Consider the following 19,260-nt stretch of genomic DNA (forward strand, 5'->3'; position numbering starts at 1 on the left):
ACACTCCTGCGACCCACGTGAGGATAAGCGGCTAAGAAAATGGATGGATGGATGGATGGATGAATACACATTTGTAGATTTACAGGTGGTTAACAAGGAGCTCGAAATCCCCATTCCACGGCACATCAAATGCAACTGACAGCGTGCTGGGTGAGTTTGAACTTCCGAGGAGGAGGAGGAGGAGGTCTGTTGTAATCATCTACTGGGCAAGTCTCTTCATGTAGCGTGGCGATCAAGGCGAGGCTTCGTCCTATCCAAGAAAAAGTTGAGCTAAAGCGGAAACACGTCAATTATCTAAATAGGTTTCTATAATTTTGGATGTAAAAAGGCGATGCTGGGGGTGGCCGGAATGCCGGGCAGGTGAGTGAACTTAAACATGACAGTAAACGTGAGGATTCGCTGCTGCTAATTTAGGAGCTAGCGCTATCGAGCTACAGCTAATGTCTTCTCTTTAACAAGACGTGTGCAGTGTAGCAACGCTTGACTGTCCTTAAAGTAATTACAGATTTTGAAAACCAATGGCTATTAAGGCTAAAGAGTGTTTTGTGTATCTATTACCTTGGCAAACTTTAGCAAGTTAGCATTCTATTTAGTAACCGCGGTGCTCCACCGTGCAACTCCTTTTGCATAGATTTAATTAGGACAAATAATAATCAAACGGCATTCTTGCGAATGCGCTCATGCCTAGACGAAGTCTGTCAATGTGAGTTTTTGTGTTTGAAGGAGGGGTTACAAAAACGTAAGCCACATCCCAGTGCTTCTCTTTCTTACCTAAATAGGGATGAGTTTGCAGTGAGTTTACCTCCTTCGACTCCCTATGGTGACAAGTGCCGGAAGAAACAAATTCGAAGTAGATAGATCATATTGGAAGTATGGGAGATACAAAACTGTCAACTGTCTGTAGTGCACAAAGGCTAATCCCTTCTTTCTTGTGTCATTCCACAGCATCGCCAATGCCCTGGCCAATGCAGCATGTGAACGATGTAAGAGTGGCTTTGGTCCCACCGAGAAGATTGTCAACAGCAATGGGGAGTTGTACCACGAACAGTGTTTCGTGTGTGCCCAGTGTTTCCAGCAATTTCCGGAGGGACTCTTCTATGAGGTAGTCCTGTAATACATTTAACGAAATGGAATAAGCAAGCATGGCTCTCAGCAATAAGATCTGTTCCTCACAGGTCCTTTATGTATGACTGTGCATTCTCCAATGGATCGCTTTTCCTTTACAGTTCGAAGGAAGAAAATACTGTGAACACGACTTTCAGATACTCTTTGCACCCTGCTGCCGCCAATGTGGTGAGTGTTTAGAGATAGAACAATGTTTGCCCCCCCCCCCCCCCCACTTTCTCACGGCCAATGGACTGTTTTTAACCATGTGACCTCATCCGTGCATGCCGCCAAGTTGGATGGGTTCACTATCTCTTTGGCATACAGATGTGAGTTACACAAATGTTCGTACGACAGTTAAAATGATGGCTAAAAAGACTTTGGAAAGTTATCGAGGGTCATTAGATGTTGTTTCAAGAAACCGTTACGACGAGAAGTGTGCTTTGATCAACAATATCGACCCATATGCCTTGGAGAAACATAAATGGAGGAAGAATTTTTTTAACTGTGGGCGTTGGTCACCTATCCAGACATCGTCAACGATGCCTTCTTCTTGACAAGCACTTATACCATGGACCAACTAAAGAATTACAAAGGTCTGGAGGCCTACAACCAAATCATCAATGGCTGTATTCATGATGCAGCAGTATCTATTGTGAGCAACCTGTGTCTCCACACTGCAATTTAAACATGTAACGCGTGATTATAATCAGCACTGTGTTAAATTATGCTGATTATACCAACGAAAGAGGTGTAGGTTCTTATTTTCGTTTTTTGCTAACGTGCACATACTGATCACTTTGTGGGGAGGGGGGGATTGAGAAAAGCAAGTGCAAACTGAATATGTGAAACAATGAAATAAAGATTAAAACGGATTCATTATAAAGTAGTGAGGGGAATTCAATTCACGTTTAGTTGCTTTTGTGGGCTGACAGAAAATACAGATTTTGGGAGACATGCATTGCAATCAGACTGGTATTATGTAGGCCCTTGGCCCTAAAGAATACTTCTCTTTCACAGAACTTAATTATTGCTCAGTAGGTGTGAAATTCTAAAAGGTGTCCAATACCTACCAAGATCAAAGTGCTCCGAGCAAACTCTTGACATAAGGGAATAATTTGGCTGTTGGATTGGCTCTACTGATACTAGACAGCCGCAGTTGTCGCCTCAGTTTTCTCGCACTGGTTCTTGATCACAGCTGGCAGTTGAAAGAAAGAAGCTTTAAAACACCCACTTTCGTTTGAGCAACCGATAACATGGCAGTGCACCCACATTCATACGTCTCTGATTTCTGCTGAGTTACAGTTTGTTTACTCGAATTCACCCATCTAAAATGGTTTTCTAAACCGGAAGTTGTGTGACGTCAGACGAAAACAGTCGATACCTGTGTTAAAGAAAACGAAATCAATGACCAATATGTGGTGCAATGTTCATTTGCAGTATAGGGAAAAATACTGGTGTTACAATATGGAGCAATATAAAGTCAAGAATAATCTTCATCTAAATGCCTTTAAATGTTTGTTTTTTTTAAACCGTTTTATATTTCCAACCTATATATTTTTGTTTATATCTTTTACAATAGACATCTTTGCTTAAAATTTCTTTCAAAAAGTGCCAAGAACTCATGTTCATTCACGGGCCACATTGTAGTTATGCTTTCCCTTATTATGACTAAAGTAGGAATAGTCTGGGATTGGGATGATACTTGTTTTATTTCAAGGTATAGGGGTTTCTGATTGCTGTCGATACCAGCCAATACTCCAGTGCAAAAAAAATTCTGACAGAGTAAGTTCTCAGTGGTAGCTGGTGATTCACTCAGATCATTTGACACATTGGTGGTATCATCATCATGTTGGAAAGGGTTGGAAAGATCCTTATTCACAATTATCTGTCATAGTATTTAGTGTGTTACTATGATATTTCATCTCTCTGCCAATGTTCTGATAGGTCCACCTTCAAAATAAAATCTTCACATATATATTCCTACTTTGGACATCAATTCCATGTTATGCTTTTATTTTTAAAATGGGACCAGCGTAATGAAGCTTTAACCATGGATTTGCCCCTGGTGGCTGACTGACTTGGTTGTGGGCACTGCTGCAAATGAAGCACTTTCCATGCCGAAATTTTAAATGTAAAAAGAATCGCCAACAATCAGGCTCATTTTATTGTGGCAGGAAAATCACAATCAAATTTCCAACAGTCGTGCAGACGTATTCGTTGCACCACTCTGGTGGTTGCTTGAAATTTCTCTATTTAGTGTTGCGGCAGTTCAGTTAAAAAACAGTATACATATTTAAATGCTTACTTGAGATATATGGTCTGCTGTTTGCAATCATACAGTGCCTTGTGAAAGTATTCAGCCTCCTTGAACTTTTCAAACTTTCGCCACATTTCAGGCTTCAAACATAAAGACATAAAATGACATTTTTTGGTCAAGAATCAACAACAAGTGGAACACAATCATTAAGCGGAACCAAATTTCTTGGATATTTTAAACTTTTTTAACAAATAAAAAACTGAAAAGTGGGCCGTGCAATATTATTTGGCCCCTTTACTTTCAGTGCAGCAAACTCACTCCAGAAGTTCAGTGAGGATCTCTGAATGACCCAATGTTGACTGATGATGATAAATGGAATCCACCTGTGTGTAATCCAGTCTCTGTATAAACACACGTGCTTTGTGATAGTCTCAGGGTTCTGTTTAAAGTGCAGAAAGCATCATGAAGACCGAGGAACATGGTAGACAGGTCTGAGATACTGTTGTGGAGAAGTTTAAAGGCGGATCTGGATATAAAAAGATTTACCAACCTTTAAACATCTCACGGAGCACTGTGCAAGCAATCATATTAAAATGGAAGGAGTATCAGACCTCTGCATATCTACCAAGACCCGGCTATCTCTCTAAACTTTCACTTCGAACTAGGAGAAGACTGATCAGAGATGCAGCCAAGAGGCCCATGATCACTCTGGATGAACTGCAGAGATCTACAGCTGAGGTGCAAGAGTCTGTCCATAGGACAACAATCAGTCGTACACTGCGGAAATCTGGCTTTTATGGAAGAGTGGCAAGAAGAAAGCCATTTCTCAAAGATATCCGTGAAAAGTTTTGTTTAAAGTTTGCCGCAAGCCACCTGGAAGACACACCAAACGTGGAAGAAGGTCCTCTGGTCAGATGAAACCAAAATCGAAGTTTTTGGCCACAATGCAAAACGATAGGTTTGGTGTAAAAGCAACACAACTTATCACCCTGAACACACCATCCCCACTGTCAAACGTGGTGGCAGCCTCATGGTTTGGGCCTGCTTTTCTTCAGCAGGGACAAGGAAGATGGTTAAAATGGATGGGAAGATGAATGGAGCCAAATACAGGACCATTCTGGAAGAAAACCTTTTGGAGTCTGCAAAAACCCGAGACAAAAGACCTGAGACTGGGACGAAGATTTATCTTCCAACAGGGCAATGATCCAAAACATAAAGCCAAACCTACAATGGAATAGTTCACAAATAAACATATCCAGGTGTTAGAATGGCCAAGTCAAAGTCCAGACCTGAATCCAATCGAGAATCTGTGGGAAGAGCTAAAGACTGCTGTTCAGAAACGCTCTCCATCCAACCTCACTGAGCTTGAGCTGTTTTGCAAGGAAAAATGGGCAAGAATATCATTCTCTCTGTGCAAAACTGATAAGGACATACCCCAAGTGACTTGCAGCTGTAATTGCAGCAAAAGGTGGCGCTACGTATATACGTTTATTAATGCAGGGGGGGCCGAATAATATTGTACGTCCCACTTTTCAGGTTTTTATTTGTTGAAAAAAGTGTAAAATATCCAATACATTTCATTCCACTTCACGATTGTGTCCCACTTGTTGATTCTTGAGAGAAAATGTTAATTTTATATCTTTGTGTTTGAAGCTTGAAATGTGGCGAAAGGTTGAAAATTTCAAGGGGGGGGGAATACTTTCACAAGGCACTGTATATGCAATCTGAGAAGCTGAGTGTCCAACATCTTGTTGGAACGTACCAGAGGTGGGTAGTAAGGTGCTCAAGTAACATTTTCTATAAGATGTACTTGTCAGAGTGCTTTAAATGTACTGAACCTTTTACTTGAGTATTTTTGAAGGGTAGACACTTTTAACTCTGTCTGACTGACATGCTATTTGGTATTATTATTATTATTCTTGCACATCCACATCTATTTTTAGACTCCATCTTTGACTTTCGCATTGGGCTCCCATTGCGCCAATCCAGTGTGATCACTGTACTATACTTTTACTTGTGGGTGAGTCATTTTCTAAAGTAGCAATACTCTTAGTTCAGTACAATATTTGGCTACGCTACCCACCTCTGGAGAATACTTTTAATAATTGACAGTTCATACTTTGAACTTTCGTATGTACTATTCAGATGCATATCACTGAATGGGAACACTATTGTGCAGGTATAAATTCAGTTAGTAATTCTCTGCCCCTGAAAGCTTTTTATGTATATGTAGAATACTACTCAGTGAATTGCTCATCAGTAAAAGTGCAGAAAATGTCTGTCTTAAGCGAATATCACTTATGATCTCTTTCAGGTGAGTTCATCATAGGCCGTGTTATCAAGGCCATGAATAACAGTTGGCACCCTGACTGCTTCTGCTGTGACATCTGCCAGGCTGTGCTGGCTGATGTTGGCTTTGTCAAAAATGCTGGCAGGTTTGTGTCCCATCATCATAAATTTTTGACAGCTTGTATGGCAAATGTTTGTGTATGTATAGAAAACAATCCGCTTAAATTTACGAATACTAACAAATAATGAAGTGCCTGCAGTCAAAACAGACCATTATTTCTTCAGTCTTGTAGCATAACAAACACTACATGTTCTTCATTTTCCAGGCACCTGTGTCGCCCATGCCATAATCGAGAGAAGGCTCGTGGCTTGGGCAAGTACATCTGCCAGAAGTGCCATGCCATCATTGAAGAGCAACCGCTGATCTTTAAGAATGATCCTTACCACCCAGACCACTTCAACTGCAATAATTGTGGGTCAGTACTCGCACTTCACTCCACAAGGATACATAGGTGGAAAACTGTCAGATTCTATCGATGCCGGAATTTTTTTTCATTTTTTTTTTTAAACATATCACTCACAAAGGTTTCAAATCATCAAACCAAATTTGATAACACCCAGGGACAATCCAATAAAATACAAAATGCAGTTTTCAAATGACAATTCAATTTATTAAGGCACCCAAAAAAATACTAACCTTTTTGACCCTCTGTGAAAAAGAAACTAATAACCGGTTGTGCCACCCTTTGCAGCAATAACTGAAATCAAGCGTTTGTGAAAATTGGTGATGAGTCTTTCACATCGTTCTGGAGGAATTTCATCCCACTCTTTTTTGCAGAATTGTTTCACCTCGGCCATATTGGAGGGTTTTCTAGCATTAACTGCCTGTTTAAGGTCACACCATCGCGTCTCAATTGCATTTAAATCCAGACTTTGACTTGGCCACTCCAAAACCTTAATTAGGTTTTTCCTTTGAGCCATTCAGAGGTGAACTTGCTAGTGTGTTTCAGATTGTTGTTCTGCTGCATGATCCCAGAGCGCTTGAGTTTGAGGGCATGAACTGATGGCCTGGTGTTCTCCTTCAGGATTTTCTGGTACACAGCAGAATTAATTGTTGTCAAGTTGTCCTGGTCCTTAGGTAACAAAGCAGCTCCAGATCATCACACTGCGACCACCATGCTTCACTGTTGGCATAATGCTATGCCCTTTTTATGCCAGATGTAACAGGCCAGACACCTTCTAAATAGTTAAGTTTTTAACTCGCCAGCCCACAGAATATTTTTCCAAATGGCAAATGTGAGACTAGCCTTTGTATTCTTTGCTGACAGTAGGGGTTTCTTATGGTAGAACACTGACCTTAACTAAAGCCACCGAGGCCTGCTGGTCTTTAGTTGTTGTATGAGGTTCTTTTGTGACCTTTTGTGATTTCTTGATTCAACAAGTATGGTTGTAATCCAATTTGGGTTTGGCTTATGAAATTGAACTCACTTTTCCAAAATTTGGGGTTAGTCACAGTGACTTTATGATTTCCACATAGGGTCAAAAAGGTTTGGATTTTTTTCGTGCCCTAATCAGTCACTCACATTTGACGAGCGCGAATGCGCTCGCGCGCCTCCATGCTCGCAAATCTGAACAGTCAATCATGAAAAATAACATGCGTAAAAGTTGTTACGAGTAGAAAAAATAGATATTGAAAGACGTTGCTTATTTTGTGCAGTCTAGTCATTAATTTTTATGTTTATTTCATAAACGTTGTTAACTAAACAAGCCTGCTCAAAAACAACCAATATTCACTGGGAAATAGGAAATGCAAGTTAAACGTACTGAGCATGGACGAAAGTTAGGCCGAAAGAGCATGTTCAGAGCTGCTTCACGTACTGCCAGCGCATTTACGTCTAAAGTCATCAACATAATGAGCCATGTCAAAGGAAATTCAGTTAGACCAGGGGTACTCATGACGTTGATCGCGAGGCAGTGTGACGGTGTGCCCCCCCCCCCCCCCCCCAAAAAAAAAGACGTTAGACTTTCATCCATCTCGTCGCTTGATTCAGGTGTGGCCAATACGTCGAGCCCACGCACATAAAGGCGCGTTCTAGCAAGCCGGCCTCCTATTTACGGCAGTCACTCTATGGGTGCTCCCCGCCCCCTCCCACAATAATATGTCACGATTGCCGACAGGAATGTTTGTTACAATTTATAGCTAGCTTTTTGCCAATAACGGCGATTATGTTGAACAAAACTTTCAGCATCTTCTTTACATGCGGGTCTAGACCGTTCATGTTCATTCCTTGACAGGCCCGTGCATTTAGCTTTTCTTCGGATAAAGTTCGTCAGATCAAAAATTTTTGATGAAAAATTGTAAATACCGTTTTATAACCCTAACCCTCTACTAATATCTGTTGAAATTGGAAATGATCATTTCTGAGTTAGAAATTTTAGTTTTCTATTTTAGTTACGTATTTGTTTATTTTATTTTTAATTTACAGTTATAAATTAGTAAGTTATTTTAAGATCTTGAGATTCCATCCCTAATCACACCCACAACTTTATCTGCGAGCATGACTGACCACACCCGTACATTTTTCATATGTGAGTGACTGGATAATAAATTCAAGTCTAATTTGAAAACCGCATTTTGTGTTTCCTTGGTTTGTCTTTCTGTGATAATAAAATTTATTTGGTGATTTAAAGCTTTGTTTAGAGAGAGAACAGAAATTAGGAGCGGCGCAAATACCTTTTCACGGCACTGTAACTAGTAACTCTTGAACTCATCCGTCTACAGGAAAGAGTTGACAGCTGAAGCCAGAGAACTGAAAGGCGAACTTTTTTGTTTGCCTTGCCATGACAAGATGGGAGTGCCTATCTGTGGTGCATGCAGGAGACCCATCGAAGGGCGTGTTGTCAATGCCATGGGCAAGCAGTGGCATGTTGAGGTGTGTCAGCAAGACTAATTTGCTTTTTTTTTTTTTTTTTTTTTTAAGCCCTAACTAAGTTGGTCTTTCAGCATTTACAAATCATGCTATTTTTTTTTATATCCATCCTAGTGATCACACTATTAGTGTGTCTTGAAATGAATTTGAATTAGATATTAAAAATAAAAGAATTCCATTTTAAACTAATACTAAATGTATGTGAATAGACCAAGACAGATATCAGGATTCGCGCTGCTCGGTTTCCACCTTGCCAGTAGTTAATTGAAGCAGAATGTGACAAAGCAAATGTTGCCCTTGTTTACCACACTGGAAAATCAAAATTGCCCGCTTAAAAACTCAAAAGCCCTTCCTAATAAACCTTAGAGTGAGTGTGTTCATTCTGCTGTGTGTGAACTGCATTAATGGCTTAGTCGCCTACTTCATAAAATGCTTCATTCCACTGTCCAGCCACTGCTGAATATATGGTGAGCAGCGCTTCAGGGAATACAAGACCTGATGCCGTTTGACGCCAAATCGAAGCAGGCAAATTTATCGCAATGTACGTTTCAAGTTTCCACGGTCAATGTGTCGTGCAATTCACATTAGTTCTCCCAGCTAACTAGCAGCCGTCTTCATTAATGCATATGCCCAAAATCCCATTTTGGCTGTCAAGCCGAGCGGCGGTGCTGGTTCAAAGCAGGGTGAGTTAACTCGTCATTGGGGTGCCCGAGCCAAACATTGTCGTCGAGTCAGGGCTACTTCTGATTGATGACGAGGTAGTTTTAATTGGACTGACATCAATAACGATAATCATCTTTATTCCCAGTGATGAGCACCGACTAAACGGCTTAAAATTTTGCCACATCAACACGTGATATTGTGGCTGACGACACAAAAGTGTGGCGCGGAGATTTTTTTTATACTGTTTAGGCAGATTAGCTAAGAGGTTTCGTCACCCAGTGCCAACCCTGAATATGTTTCTTAGGACTCCAGAATATACTTTAGAAAAGCAATAAGTAACACCAGCTCATTTATAATTAGGTATGTCCCAATCCAATCACATGATCAAAAATTAGAGTTGATCAATGAGTCGAGAGAATGTCAGGTTTGGAATAGTGACGAATACACATTGACTCGATTTCAATTAGAAGTTAATTAAGTAGGAGTTATTCTGTGACAAGCAAGTTTGTAGTCATCACGCATGTGACATATCTCACCAAGACTCTTGCTGCTTGGATAGTCATTATGGTCTTAAGACACGCCAAATTAATAAATAACAATGTAAACGTATTTTCTACCATGCACTCAGAGCAATCCCTCATGGTATGGTAAAGATTCCTGTATATGCTATTTCAAAATGGTCCTAGTTTATTCCCCAGGAAATAAAATATACATTTATTGTATAGTTATATCAAAATATTATGACTGGTAATCATCTCGCACACTATGTAATTTGCTTTGTGTTATCATTCTATTTGCATAAAAGTCATGTAGCTATATTTCATCTATTTGCTCACATTATATAAAAATCTTGCTCTGGTTTTGTATTATTTATTATAATGAAGTTGCCTGAGTTGGGCCAAATGCACATTTTAAGGAGGGTGTGGACTGTACCATCTACAGTGGAAAAAAAACAAAGAACAAAAACTAAACTCTACATTTATTGAGAAAATCTGGATGCACACTTTTTTTTTTTGGAATGCATTGTCATGATATCAGATCAGGACTTTGTATCAACAGATCCTTAAAAGCAAAGAAAAAGACTTGGAGTCATCTGTAAAAAAAAAAAAAAAAAAAAAAAAAAAAAAAAAAAGTGATTGGGATATCCTTTTTTGCCATGTATAATTTATTGTTATTTATTGTTACTCGTTGTCACCCCAATTAGAACAGAAATATGGCAAATGGCCTGTAGGGACTTTTATAACTGGTGTTTGTCTTTTAAAAATCTTCAAGGCTATCATCGATCCGACAATCAAACATCATCATACTTTGACATCGCATAAGTTTGTAAAACAAGAGTATTATGAAATTAGTATATTTTCCATTTAATCATTCCTTTATTGACTGGCACCAATTGGTTTACGGACATGGGGATAGTAAAGATGTTTTTGTGCTTGCAGCATTTTGTGTGTGCCAAGTGTGAGAAGCCATTCCTTGGCCATCGCCATTATGAGAGGAAGGGGTTGGCTTACTGTGAAACGCATTATAACCAGGTATGAAGAAGAGATTCAAATAAAATGCTCGTGTTCTACCTAAAATTAACAATACAATACTTATGTGGCCTATTTTCTCAAATAGTTAACTTTTGTGCTTTTATTTTCAAGCTATTCGGTGATGTGTGTTACCACTGCAACCGTGTCATTGAGGGTGATGGTAAGCATCCATTTTCTGTACCGCTCATCCTCACTAGGGTCGTGGGCGTGGTAGAGCCTATTCTAGGTGACTCTGGGGGAGAGGCGTGATACACCCTCAACTGGTCACCAGCCAATCGTAGGGCACATGATTTGCACCCACATTCAGACTTATGGGTAGTGTGCAATTAATGTATGTTTTGGGATGTGGGAGGGAACCGGACTGCCCGGAGAAAACCCACGCTGCCACAGGAAGAACATACACATCCGGCCCTCATTACTGTGAGTCAGATGCTTTAACCAGTCGTCCACCGTGCTATCTTTGAAATTTTAACCTAATTCTTAGATTTGGAAAAGCACACCTTTTAAGGCAGATTGTGTTAGATATACGTGTGTGTGGCAAATTGCTATTTCATCAGTTTCGTATGGCTAAAACACTCCTGATTAGATGTGATTTGTTTCTGAAATGCTGTGTTCTCTTCTCTTCTCTTCTCTCTTCTCTTCTCTTCTCTTCTCTTCTCTTCTCTTCTCTTCTCTTCTCTTCTCTTCTCTTCTCTTCTCTTCTCTTCTGCTTATTCCAAGTTTAAGCAAATCAGAGATGCTAATTTAAAAGCAGAGCAGAACAAACGGCCTCAATAAGCAAAAATAGGCCAGTGGTTCCAATGTATTTGGACTAATTCAGACTCGTTGTTGATTTGTTTCTGCTTCCCCTCAGTGGTATCTGCTCTCAACAAGGCCTGGTGTGTCAGCTGTTTCTCCTGCTCTACCTGCAACACAAAGCTCACCCTCAAGTAAGTGATTGTATTTACAACCAACTTAACTAGCAGCCTACTAACCTATCTGAATACTATCCTGTACTGTTCACAATTATTCTCTTCTCACTTTGCCTCGATTTGCTCTCTCACTCTACATGCATCATGTGTGATGCCTTGTAACAGAGTTAAGTTTGTTGAAATTGACCTGAAGCCCGTGTGCAAGCACTGCTATGAGTATATACCTGAGGAGCTGAAACCCCGCCTTGCCTACTGTGAGGGTGATGCCAACAAGTGCAAGAAAAAGCCTGCTGCTTCTCAGAAGAGTTATCCTTTATAAGTTGCCTTCTCATCTGTTGTTTGGTGCAGTTTCTGTCTTTTCTATTCCTCTGTGGCATGATATACATGAATTTTTTAGGTATGCATGTATATCTTTTCTTGTATTGACATTCACATCAGTTTCCATCATTCCCTGCGAGCTACAATACAGTGAACCTCTGCGATTTGAGGAACATTAAAAATCAGTGAATAATTAACACCCTCACAAATGAGGGTTATAATTGTGTCTAGATGCCACAGCCAAATGGAGAGCCCTATAAACCCCCCCCCATCCATTAGCCAAGCCGCTTATCCTCATAAGGGTCACGGGAGAGCAGGAGCGTATCCCAGGTTGCTTCAGGCAAAAGGCGGACTACACTGTGAACTGGTCGCCAATCAGTCACAAGGCAGATACCTTCACTGAGCAGGAATCGTACCCATGCTGCCTGCACCAAATTCAGGCGTGTGTACCACTTCACCATCGGTGACTCCTCATAAAACCTTCACACCATTCTTCTTGCTTGTATCCAACCATGAACCCATGTAAAAGACAAGTATTTAGTACTTGCCGCATCTAATACATCACATTCGTGCACTGAGGTCATGTGGCTCGCCAAAATGGCTGCGCCCATGAAAATTCGTAATTGCCGATAATCTTCTCAAAACACCATTAAATGTGAGAGGATAAACATAACATTTTCAAGATACAGTACATATGAAATAACCTATTGGATACATTGTTAATCCAAACAATTGGAATTCCCCTTTAAAATTGTTGACGATATCACCGGCACCACCTTAGTTTCATCAGTGGTATTAGCTAGCTTAGTAGCCTAAATGAAGTACTAGCACAAACTAATTGACTTCACACATGAGCAAACAAATAAGCACGCACACTAATAGGTTAAGTCGCTTAACTCACATTTTTGCATTTTCACAAAATAATGAATGTTAGGAATACAGGTAAATTGTAATGGCTATGTAGACGACACAAGCTATGTTACAAGGTACGTACAACATTCAAATCCACCCATTTTCTGAGCTGCCTATTCCCATGAGGGTCACAGGAGTCCCGGAGCCAATCCCAGCTGTCACCAAGCAGAAATCCGGGTTACACCTTAAACTGGTTGCCAGCCAATTGCAGGGCACATGGAGACAGACTACAGTCACACTCACAATCACACCTAGGGGCAATTTAGAGTGTTCCAATTAATATTGCATGTTTTTGGGATGTGAGATTAAACTGGAGTGCCCAGAGAAAACCCACGCGGAGAACATGCAAACTCCACACAGGTGGAGTTGTGAGGATAAGTGGTTCAGAAAATGGATGGCTGTATATATACATTATATAGCTGTACAAAGCCATAAAAATGGGGAAAAAACAAAAGAAAGAAAAAATGTAATTAAACTACATAAAAGAAATAAAATAAAATGCTCTGCTCACAGAACACATACGATCACATGAGATATGCTAACTTAAAAGCCAGGGTGAAAAGATGGCTTTAAAGCAAGTATTTAAGTTGAGGCAAAAATGAGGCTTGTCTGATATGGAGTGGCAAAACATTCAACACTTTTGGAGCGGGAACAGCAAACACTCTTACTGACCCAATTCTTGTTTGAACAACAGTCGTAGCTTCGAAATACGAGCTTAGTTCTGTTATGATTTTAAAGAGAGGTATATTTTCACCAAGTGGTTGATTTTGAATTTCTCAAGAAAAGTGCTTTATTGTGGTTATCTCCAAGTATCAAGCCAAGATGTCATTCATCTTTGCAAACTAAAAATTTGGGGATCCTCTAGTGTAATCTCAAACTGCTGCGTGGGAGCAGAAAGCTGGAACTATAGATTCTGTATAGCTACACAGCAATGACAATGACTGGAAAAATGTTGGCTATACCAGCAACTGCTATACAGTAGATGCAGTGCTTTGTCTGATGAAGCATTTTAGAACCACAGATGGCGGGGTGGGTGCAAGGAGGAGGAGAGTCTGGTCAGGAAGAGCAGCTACTCCTTTCGTGTTTAACAACAGCATTATGCAAATTGAGAGCCAACAGGATCAATAAATAAAGAATACAGTAGGCAGTTAATGGTGAAATATGTATGCTTTGTAAAGGAGGCAAGACTTTACCGTGTTTTCCTTTGTGAGTGGCCGGCACGGTGGTGCTATTGGTTAGAGCGCTGGCCTCACAGTTCTGAGGAATGGCGTTCAAATCCCGGCCCCGCCTGTGTGGAGTTTGCCTGTTCTCCCAGTGCCTTTTCTCCGGAGACTCCACTTTCCTCTCATGTCCCCAAAAATGCACCCTAAATTGCCCTCAGGTGTGATTGTGAGTGCAACGGTTGTCTCGATGAAGCCTGTGATTGGCTGGCATCCAGTTCAGGGTTTTTCCAAGTTTCCTGCTTAATGATAGCTGGGATAGGCTCTGACACTCCTGACCCTTGTGAGGATAGGTGGCTCAGAAAATGGATGGATGGATAGTGTTTAAGTGGTGCTTTCATGTCTGTTGCTCTATTCCTTAATCTGGACTAGTTCACCCTTTATTGATTTTATTGATCGATTAATTGATTGATTGTCTCCCCAAAACAGCCAGATGGAAGAGTGGATGACTGGTTAGTACAGTGGTTTACAAACTGAGGGCCTGGGGGGCACGGTGTTATGATAGGGGTGGGGGTGTGCTGACTGGGCATGGGACTCCTAGGAACACTTTTCATTATTAAGTTACACCCAGTAGATGGTGCTAATTTTCCAACTGAGCACTCAAGACCACACTGGGCACTTAAATTATGTTAAATGATATGATGAAAGATGTGAATTTTTTGCTGAAAAACAAAAGTTTACATTTTGATTTATTCTTGGTGTCTTGATAAACTCGCCAGTGTAATCTTTCAACTGTAAAAGGGACAACTGTGGTGATGATTGATTATTGCATGCTAAACCCATGTGTATTTGTTAAGTGTGTGGGTGAGGGTGTCATATAATCTCCAAAAGGGGGCATGGCATAAAAGTTTGGGAATCACTGGGTTAGTACATCTGCTTCACAGTTCTGAGGATCTGGGTCCTTGCCTGTGTAGCGTTTGCATGTTCTCCCCGTACCGCCATGTCCCCCCCCCGGGTACTTATTCACACATCACAAAAAACATGCATGGTAGGTTAATTGAAGGCTCTAAATTTCCCAGAGGTATGAATTTGAATGCAAACGGTTTGCTTATATGTGCCCAGTGATTGGCTGGCAACAGAATGTATTCTGTTGCCCAGAGACAGCTGGGATAGGTTCCAGCACATCTGCAACCTGAGTGACCATAAGTGGTTCGGAAGATGAATGAATAAAACATATATGCCTTTAGCCAGAACGCTACAAGAAAAACCTTCTACTAATGGACGTTACAACAACTACTACTACTACTACTACTACTACTACTACTACTACTACTACTACTACTACTAATGAGCAAAGCTTTACCCCAGGTGATCTTGAGGCATGAACTATGTTCTATTATGCCATTCTGGTACATAATTAAAATGACTATATATGGAGTCTGAACACAATTCTTCCTTTTTTTGCAGGAACAAGTTTGTTGAGTTTGATATGAAGCCCGTTTGTAAAAAGTGCTATGAGAAGTTTCCTCTTGAGCTGAAGAAAAGGCTGAAGAAGCTGGCTGAGTCTTTAGGGCGAAAGTAGGCTACATTTGGTCTCACAACAATAAAGGAACTCATTACTGTGGTTTTCTTCATGGTGCATTTTAAATTTGGGTGGGTTCTGAAAAATAAAATTTGGTGAAAAAGTATTGCCTCCTTCACAAATTCTTATATTTTTGCATTGTTTCGTCACTTTGTTTAAGATCAGCAAACTCACAAAGATATCAGACAAATATAACCCAAGTGAACTTAAAAAGTTTTTTTTTTTTTTTAACTGATATGATTTGTTAAGGAAAAATAAGTTACCTGGACTGTTTGAATAAGTAATGGCTCCCTAAAACTAATAACAGGTTGGGCCATCTTTAGCAGCAGCAACTGAAATGAAGCATTTTTCATACCTGGCAATGAGTCTTGCAGAACTCTGTGGAGATAATTTGGACCACTTTTCATTTGCAGAATTGTTTGAATTTGACAAAATGGTGTTTTTCAGCATGAGCGCCCTTTCTAAGGCCATGGCAGATATAAGTTTGGACTTCGACAAGGCTACACCAAAACCTTTTTTTTTTTTTTTAAGCCATTCAGAAGTTGCCCTGCTAGTGTTTTGGATCAGGTGCGGTTGAGGTTCAAGAGGCTTGAGGTCACAAACTGATGGATGAACATCAGTTTCCATCCCTTTCAGGATTTTCTGTTAGCGCTGAATTCATGGTTCTATCAATCACAGCAAGTTTTCCAAGTCCTGAAGGATCAAAGTAGCCCAGACCATCACACGACAACCACCATTTATCCCTTTTGTTCTTTTTCTAAAAGGTCATTCTACATTTGTGCCAGATGTAACAAGACACACAACTAGCAAAAGGCTCAACTTTCATCTTGTTACTCCATGTAATACTCCAAAAGTCGTGCAAATCATTCTGTTTTTTTTAATGCAAAAGTAAGTCGAGCCTTTTTTTTTCTTTTTGTCCAGCATTGGTTTTCACCTTGTAACTCTTCCATGGATGCAATTTTTTCCCAGTGTCTTCCTTTTTGTTGTGTCATGAACACTGACCTTAACTGAGGCAAGGGAGGGCTCCATTTATTTAGAAGCTGTCTTGAGTTGCTTTGTTACCTCCTGGATGAGTCAATGCTGTTGTCTTTAAGTAATCTTTGTAGGCTGTCTACTCCTGGAAAGTTCACCACTGTTCCAGGTTTTCTAGATGTGAGGATAAAGGCTCTCTCTATGCTTTACTGCAATACTAAAGCTTTAGAAATAGCTTTTAGAACCCTTTCCAGACTGGTCGATGTCAATTACTTCATCTCTAGACTTCTGGAATTTCTTTGAATTGGGTAATTTTGTTGCATCTTTTTTTATGCTCATTCGTCTGACTTAATTTAGTTGGGACATTCTTTTTAGTGATTTTTTTTTTTTTACTGAAAAAGTCTGGAGGTAATCAGGCTTGGCTTTTACCGATGAAAACTCACCAAAAATTGTGATTATCCCAAATTAATGCATGTTTTAACAGGGATGGGGAACAGAATATTTTTTCCCCCTTCAATAATGAAATCACTATTTTAAAACATAATTATAATTTCAGTGGAAGCGCTTTTGCTGGGGACTCCATCGTTCTTCTGGAGGACTTCAATGCTCACGTAGGCAATGACAGTAAGACCTGGAAGGGCATCATTTGGAGGATTTGCTCATGTTCAGGGATAAGAATTTTCCACGGATTCCCGTAATTCTGAGATTTTTCACCTGAAATTGTCATTTTTGTGAAACTTGTAAATCCGTTGAGAAAATTTGTGGTTAGGGGGGGGTACAGTTTGAGGGTGAGGCTGTGATCAAGACCGGCATTTATCGGCATCGCTCATCATGAAATTAGTCACAGCTGTGATAGTGGAAAATTATCTGTTTACGGCATTGCTATCTGTTTATAATAATGACAACATTCCGATTTCCGGCAGCATTTTGTCGGTATTTTCACTCTGATGTTAACATTTCATAGAGAAGCATTCTGTTTACTACGGCATAGTTATAGACATATATACGCATATGTTATTGAGCGGTCGTCACGTTTGCCAGTATGGCGAAAGTCTTGGAGAGAAAAGAGGAAGATTGTGACAGGGAAACTGATAAAAACCACGGGGTAAAAAACTATTCCAGATGGGCATGGGTTGAAAAAAGTGTAACTGTGCAGATAGGAACGAAAACTAAATCAACATGTCTAACCGAACACATACAAAAAGGGGAGGTTCCCGGCAAAGTGCTGTGCACTCTGTATTCCGATAGGAGCAAAAAATATTAGGCCTATCTGTAGCGCTGGCCCTGCAGATCACGCATTTTATCACTCACTTTTATATTTCATGATCTTATATAACAAATTACTTGTGTACTTATTTCTGAAGTATAACTTGTAAGTGCTGTAGCCTATTTGATATAAATTTCACTCAGTCTACATTTTTACGACTGAAATTTGGCAAAATTATTTTGGTTGTATGGACTCATATTTTAAGTTTTCAAAATATTATGATTGCCCTGTATATACAGTTAGAACTGATCAGAGATCACCATTTAACAGTGTGTTTTATAAAAAAAAAAAAAAATGTGCCCAAAGGGGGGTGCACCCCCCAGGAGGCAGACATCTTCAGTGTTTCTCCAAATTTGTCATTGACATGCAGGGATGGCGGGGATACATCAAGTTCAATTGGACCGTGTTCTGCACCTCCATTCCTGAGGTGGTAGCCTGAAGCTCTGGCAATAAGGTGAGAGATAGGGTGAGAAGCTTGGTCATCTTGGTGCAGAGCCGACGCTCCTCCACATTGAGGGGAGCCAGATGAGGTGGCTGGGTCATTTGATCCGCATGCCTTCCTGGTAAGGTATTCTGTGCACATCCCACAGGGAGGAGACCCAAGGGACGACCCAGGACACACTGGCGAGACCACGTCTCTGGACTGGCCTAAGGGGGGTCTGAATACCAGCAGAAAATGGATGGATGGAAGTTTTCTGTTTTTTTGTTTTTGATGATCTCAAACAAAGTGATGAAAGTATTAAGAATTTGCTAGTCAATTCTTTTTCACGGCACCCTACTTACATATGAAGAATAGCTTCCCTCAGTAACGTTACCTATTCTATCCTTAAAAAGGTGCCATATGTATTTATCATTACCATCATTGAAGAAGTGAATTCACATGTTGATTTTACACTTTTACTTGAACTGTTTTAAATCTTAATTTTAAATATGACTTAGTTACATTTGGGAGTCAGATAAAACATGGATTGCTCTCAATTGGACAGATGTTGCTTTCACGTCCAAATGAGTCAAAAGAGGAGACATTATAAATACAGTCTTGTGTCACTACCAAAACTACATATGAAAAGTGGCCTGGAAAACAGAGGGACTAATAAAATGATTTCTGGAAGAACTCTTACTTTGTGGAATTTTCATGTAAATGCCAGCAGTGGAAAATAATTCATTAAATGGTGAATGATTGTGTTCTTGTAATGTGTTTTCATGCTCTAATCATCTGGTGCATGCCATTACCTCTGTAAATTACAGATGAAAATAAAAATGCACATGTATATCCTTCAATACAAAAACTGAATTCAGTTTAGGATTTAATCTCAGACCACTTTAGTCTTGGAATATTCATGATTTTCATTATTTAGCA

The 19,260-nt window shown here is 40.0% G+C and overlaps 1 protein-coding gene across 9 annotated transcripts; it reads left to right on the forward strand.

Moving 5' to 3' along the window:
- Positions 1-157: 157 nt before the first annotated feature.
- Positions 158-19,048, forward strand: LOC133498353 (LIM and senescent cell antigen-like-containing domain protein 1). 9 transcript variants are annotated; one of them, XR_009794271.1, is made up of 12 exons: positions 474-870; positions 946-1,102; positions 1,227-1,293; positions 5,679-5,799; positions 5,980-6,129; positions 8,436-8,586; positions 10,686-10,778; positions 10,890-10,938; positions 11,632-11,707; positions 14,569-14,591; positions 15,024-15,447; positions 15,547-15,569. XR_009794271.1 is itself a non-coding variant. In XM_061815069.1 (12 exons), exons 1-12 carry the CDS (start codon positions 818-820, stop codon positions 15,202-15,204), a joined length of 1,047 nt encoding a protein of 348 aa, XP_061671053.1. In that variant the 5' UTR covers positions 474-817; the 3' UTR covers positions 15,205-15,219. The 9 variants fall into 9 exon arrangements, 7 of the variants coding, with proteins under 7 accessions (XP_061671052.1, XP_061671051.1, XP_061671053.1 ...); XM_061815069.1 differs by lacking the exon at positions 15,547-15,569 and having other exon boundaries at positions 15,024-15,127; positions 15,202-15,219; XR_009794272.1 differs by having other exon boundaries at positions 482-870; positions 15,202-15,447.
- Positions 19,049-19,260: the final 212 nt, after the last annotated feature.

Source organism: Syngnathoides biaculeatus, chromosome 3 (genome assembly GCF_019802595.1).
Source record: "Syngnathoides biaculeatus isolate LvHL_M chromosome 3, ASM1980259v1, whole genome shotgun sequence".
Classification (NCBI taxonomy): domain Eukaryota; kingdom Metazoa; phylum Chordata; class Actinopteri; order Syngnathiformes; family Syngnathidae; genus Syngnathoides; species Syngnathoides biaculeatus.